General features: G+C 47.6%; 4 protein-coding genes across 4 annotated transcripts; 2 read left to right on the plus strand and 2 right to left on the minus strand.

Annotated features, from left to right (window-relative positions):
• Positions 1-542, plus strand: BDQ94DRAFT_55199 (uncharacterized protein). The gene has a single exon (XM_026776033.1). The coding sequence runs from the start codon at positions 18-20 to the stop codon at positions 300-302; it is 285 nt and encodes a 94-aa protein (XP_026619185.1). The 5' UTR covers positions 1-17; the 3' UTR covers positions 303-542.
• BDQ94DRAFT_164710 (uncharacterized protein) lies at positions 312-575 on the minus strand (the record flags this gene model as incomplete). The annotated part of the gene is made up of 1 exon (XM_026770106.1): positions 312-575. One exon carries the CDS (start codon positions 573-575, stop codon positions 312-314), a length of 264 nt encoding a protein of 87 aa, XP_026619186.1.
• A 352-nt stretch (positions 576-927) lies between these two features.
• Positions 928-1,413, minus strand: BDQ94DRAFT_155930 (uncharacterized protein). Its single transcript, XM_026768557.1, has one exon. It carries the CDS (start codon positions 1,309-1,311, stop codon positions 976-978), a length of 336 nt encoding a protein of 111 aa, XP_026619187.1. The 5' UTR covers positions 1,312-1,413; the 3' UTR covers positions 928-975.
• Positions 1,414-1,546: 133 nt separating this feature from the next.
• Positions 1,547-3,229, plus strand: BDQ94DRAFT_176594 (coiled-coil domain-containing protein; the record flags this gene model as incomplete). Its single annotated transcript, XM_026772728.1, has 4 exons — positions 1,547-1,795; positions 1,848-2,218; positions 2,273-2,360; positions 2,420-3,229. The coding sequence occupies 4 exons, from the start codon at positions 1,547-1,549 to the stop codon at positions 3,227-3,229; spliced, it is 1,518 nt and encodes a 505-aa protein (XP_026619188.1).
• Positions 3,230-4,959: the final 1,730 nt, after the last annotated feature.

Below are 4,959 nucleotides of genomic sequence, written 5' to 3' on the forward strand. Positions count from 1 at the left end.
ACCGTCATGCGGTCGAGATGGACTTCAATGGTCGTTCAAGTGCGGGGTGGGCATCTGGCCATCTCTGCGTGTGCTCTCTCCTACCAAATGCCCAGGGGCACATACTGACGATATACGAAGAGCAAAACCCGAAGCCACCTCCCCAAATGACCATGCAGGCCTCAGTCCAAGACGCCATCTGGGGGGAAGAACGATCGGTGTGGGCATGGGCAAGGCGAAGATGTGTGCGACTCATGGGACAGCCGTTGGTCAATAGGCGTCTCAAGTACACAACAATACTTGGAAATGGGTTCCAGACCTGACCAGTGGGCTCAGTGGAGACCACTTGGAAACAGTTGGGCAACCGTGGTATGACAGTGCACAATGACTACCGATTCCTCCCTTTGTCGTAGTACTTTCCAGTTTCTAGAGCACCGCTGCCCAGTACCCGACCGCCGTCGACTTGGGTAATCCACTGAGACGTCATTTTCCGCGTAATGCACTAGAAGCTGCCCATTATTCACCTTGGGAAGCTTCTCGTCTTCCCGACCTTCCGAACGGACAATTCCCCCCCCCCCCCCCCCACCCCCCAACATGAAATTTAATGGGACAAATTGGGATTATGTATCGAGTATCACTAAAACCTGAATTCCATTACTTTGTTTCGGCCTATTTCATTAGGCCCTCTTCTCATTGTCAAAACAGGCAGAAGAGAGAGACCCTCGATGAGAGAAAAATGCACCTGCGCCCAGAGTGATTCCCGGGCTCCACATGATCGTGGCACGGGGAGAAGCGTGACCTCCTAGGTAGCATCCAGTTCCATACGAGGCAACGCCATGGACGAATCAGATGGCATTGCGTCGAGTGGGTAATATTTCTTTGTTTCGCTGACCTGAGTCTAATGGGTTCCTAGGCCACGGTGACCGGCGCGCTCAATTAAGGTTTGTCGGGGCTTTCTTAGTTCCAGCTCCACCGGTGAGGTCTCTTGCTCGCCATTCAGGGGTATAAGCCTTGTAGTGAGTTTCCTTTTTTGTTTGATTCTCGCATATTTCCCAGCTTCGAGGCGTCGACACAGATCTTGTGTGAATGCGCTATTTGTGGTCTTGGAAACACTGCGCTTGCAAGAGAGCGAAGAATCGACATGACCTTCCGGATTACTCTATGGATGGATAAGGCCAGAACGAAAGGGTCAAATCTCCATGTTGGGGTGGAGAATCGCTCAATGTATCTAGGCAATCTGGCCGACCAGAACCGGTAGTCATGGTGAACAGAGGGTAACGGTGGCAACATACTGGCTGGTACCGTGTGCTCAAGACGGAATATCTCAGTCATCGAGAGCCTGTCGGTTGGGAGAAAAGAGAAAGTTGCCATCGTGTTTTGCCTTGGTGGATACTGCTATCTTGAGGGTCAGGCGGTTGTGCTCGTAGCGATAGAGACCCTGCACTCTCTGAGATTAATCACATACATACATACCATAAATTGGGTATATACACCCGCGGTTCAAGCTGTGTGAGTACATTCCATGTCGTATTTGGGTTCTCCAGCCAAATTTCTGTTGCTTGGCACTATGCCTTTTAAGAGTCTGACCTCGCCTTCTGTACCGATGTGCGCGCCCCTTGACACGCAAGCCGTTAGAGAACTTTTCAATCAGTTCAAGAGTCTAGCCTCCACGGCGGGATATGGTACTACTCTAGCGGTTTACGATGAAAATGCTAAACTATACGGCCAGCTGAAGTCCAAAGACTCCGAGCTCGAAAACTTGATGGGCGAAATAAACGAGCGAGAGCGAAAGAAGGAGACCGCGCTCAACGAAATCGTTCGAGGCCATTGAGAAAGAGAAGGGTAGACACAGAGAGACAAAGGAGCAGGCTTTGTTGCTTCAAAGGACCATTGAGGACAAGGAGAAGCTCATTTCTGAGCGTGACAAGCGCATAGGTGAACTCGAGAAGCAAGTAAAGAAGCTTCAATCGGACAATACAAAGGAGATGGGAAAACTGGCAGATTCGCAGAAGGACGTCACTGCTCTCCAAAATGCCAAGAAAGAGAAAGAAGACACTATCGACAAGATGAAATCGTTAGGTACTGACTTGAAAGAAAAACTCTCTACCTCCAAGAAGAGGGTCAAAGAGCTAGAGGAACAGGTTTCCATGCTTAAAGGAACACTAGCAACTACTCAAGGGCGCCTCACAAAACTGGAGGGATTTGCCGCTGGGCATCATGAAGTGGATGAAGAGTCATTGTGAGTGCCATATTCATATGATCGAAGAATCTATAGAATTTTAACATCTTCTAGGGTTGAAGGCTTTATTGGGCTTTGGGAGTACGCTAAAACCGAGTTATACCCTCACCTGAACGTGGACTTCCCCAGCGAGACTCTGAGGGTAAGCCGTCTTTCACTTCTCGGAACAATAGAATCAGAGGAAGCCTGACATAGCCCGAGGAAATCGGATGGCAGGATATTTCACCGTGGGACAGGCTCCGACATTGTGACTTGGTACGCGCTAATCAAGTCCCTCTTCCATGTTCGAACACATCAGTGTCGAAACAGATGCGGTTTTCCGTCATCCTGGCTATTCTGGCAAGAGAGATCGCCAAACACATTTTCCAGCCAACGTACATCACACCTACGGAAGATTACTTTGAGAAAGCCCTTTCCAACTTGGCCGCTACTAATAGCGAAAGAGAATCTTTTTGTCGATCGATTCTTCTTTCCATCGATCCGGAAACCCAGGCAAGGATATGTCTCAAAAATGTTCAAAGTGCGGTTAATAACGTCTCAGCATACCTGGATGAACTACTTCCAGAAGACCAACGCAGTGCATTTCTTAGAAGCCTAAGCAAAGTTATACAAAAGGCTGTGGATATCCGGAAACCCGTTCAGCGCGCTCAACGGAGATATGTACCAGACTTTGAATCCCCGCACGCCGAAGATGAGTGGGAAGCCTTTACATTTCCTACTGTCGAGAACCCCACTACAGAGACAAACGCCAATCAGAAAAGCCCAAATAACTTCTCGTTAACCGTTTTCCCCCGCATATGTGTTATAGAGAACAACACATGCACTGCCTTTACAACTGTCATACTATTGAATAGCTCGCATTATCAATGGACGGCTGCGGCAACCGAGATGAGCAAAGAGCCACCTAGTCCTACCATTGGACGCGTACTGAGCCTGTGGCGCAAAGGCTCACATAACAGGAAAAATCTGCCTCTTCCAAACGGAGGTCCGACGAAGAGGAGTAAGGTGTGAAGGATTGGGTGGTATCTGACTAAGCTGGGGGGAGGGGGGGCGGGTTGTGGAGACGAAACATACCAGTGTCATCGTAATCGAATTAACGAAGTATTCGAGTTCAAAGTGCAAAAGGTCTCTTTGGAGTGAGAGATAGGTGTTTAATTTCTAATGGAAGTTCTCTATCAAGGACATGTATGCGTACAAAGCTATGGAACTCCATTGACCTCCTGCTGCTCTTGGACTTCGGGAAGGACTACATCAGATTTGAAGTAGAAAATTTGATATCCGTATTACTGCCATAAGTGCAAGATTATACTGAAGAACAACTGAACCCGTCTTACATTTGACTACATGTGCTCATGGTTGGTATACCACACCTGCCAAAGTACAGCCGGTGCATACCTAAACCATTGGCGTAGCTGAGAGCCCAAAAGTGGGAAAATAACGGATGCATTTGATGCTTTCGGGAGGTGGGCTTTTTCAGACAGTCAAGATCGATTTCAGCCATGCCTTTCTTACTTTTGCATTTTGAGCGAATGCGGAGACTGATCAGTCATGATGCTAGGAGCGAGGCGGATAATTAGTCACCCGATGTGTGACGATACACTGTTACCGTCCATGTCTCTCAAACATAGAAGCCAGCGGACTCGTTCTCTATAGTGTCATTCCAATCTTAGGATAGCCTTTAATCCCCACTGTGGTCGGCAAGGTATCTAACCATGAGCTTTACCTTTGACCCTTGTGACGCCGATGGTTATGACTGTTTTGCCTCCAAAGACATGCCAGAAGCTAACATCAAGATATCTCGACAGAACAACAACATCAAGAAACAAAGTAACCCTGTCTGGTGAGTGCAGCCGAATAATCTACCTTTACCTTCCGTCATTTTTCGCAAGTTGATGATCGGTTTCCCAGAAACCAGACAATTATTGTCAAGCAATCAGTACGTTCCCAGTACTACTTTTTGTTCCAGCAATATTGCGCTCATCGTGTTAATCAGCCTTCACGATTCGAGTAAGCCATACCATATCCTTGGGCCTGATTAAGCACATTTTCAATAGTCCATGTTGCTGAGACCTCCAAGCCGCATACTAAATGCTTAAGGCAATACGGATTTGGTATAGCTGATACTCCTTCAAGGTGCGGGGAGTATTGACCATTATCCGGATCCCGCTGGAAACTGAAGGAGGTGTTTGATATGGTTGGAGCGGCAACTCATATCTCCTTTGAGCACCCTAAAGCTCCTCAGGAAAGTCATAGTGTTTACGGGGAGTGAACTTACATGAAGAGATATAGTCATACCCTACTACTACTACTACTACTCTGTGTGTGTGCGTGCCAGTCGTGTTATTTCCTCTAACGGAAACAGTGTTTGCCATAGTGTGTAAACAGTCCTTTATCTCTTTGGTCTGATAAGGCTATAATTGCTGTTTAAAATCAGGACGAAGTGCAAGAAGTAGACATGATCATGATTCTTCTGGCTTCACGGTTCCCGCTCTGAACTATTTGCTGCTGCCGAGCTGAACAGAATGTCAAGATAGCACAGAAATCGCTATCATCATTATGGATGATTGCATTATCACGTATATCACCTTGAGTTCCACCGTCAAGTGTAAGCCGCTGCCGAATTCTAACCCGGAGATTCCCATGTCCGAGGCGACATAATGTGGCCTTTCCGTTGCTGTCGCAGGAGCTTGCTTCAACAACCATACTGGGTGAGAACAATATAGCCTCTCCCACTTGTAGAT

This window comes from Aspergillus welwitschiae, assembly GCF_003344945.1.
Source record: "Aspergillus welwitschiae strain CBS 139.54b unplaced genomic scaffold BDQ94scaffold_213, whole genome shotgun sequence".
Lineage (NCBI taxonomy): Eukaryota > Fungi > Ascomycota > Eurotiomycetes > Eurotiales > Aspergillaceae > Aspergillus > Aspergillus welwitschiae.

What these genes read in the sequence shown, in the direction of transcription:
- BDQ94DRAFT_55199 (XM_026776033.1), top strand. Translation starts at nt 18, where the DNA reads ATGGACTTCAATGGTCGTTCAAGTGCGGGGTGGGCATCTGGCCATCTC.
- BDQ94DRAFT_155930 (XM_026768557.1), bottom strand. Translation starts at nt 1,311, where the DNA reads ATGACTGAGATATTCCGTCTTGAGCACACGGTACCAGCCAGTATGTTG.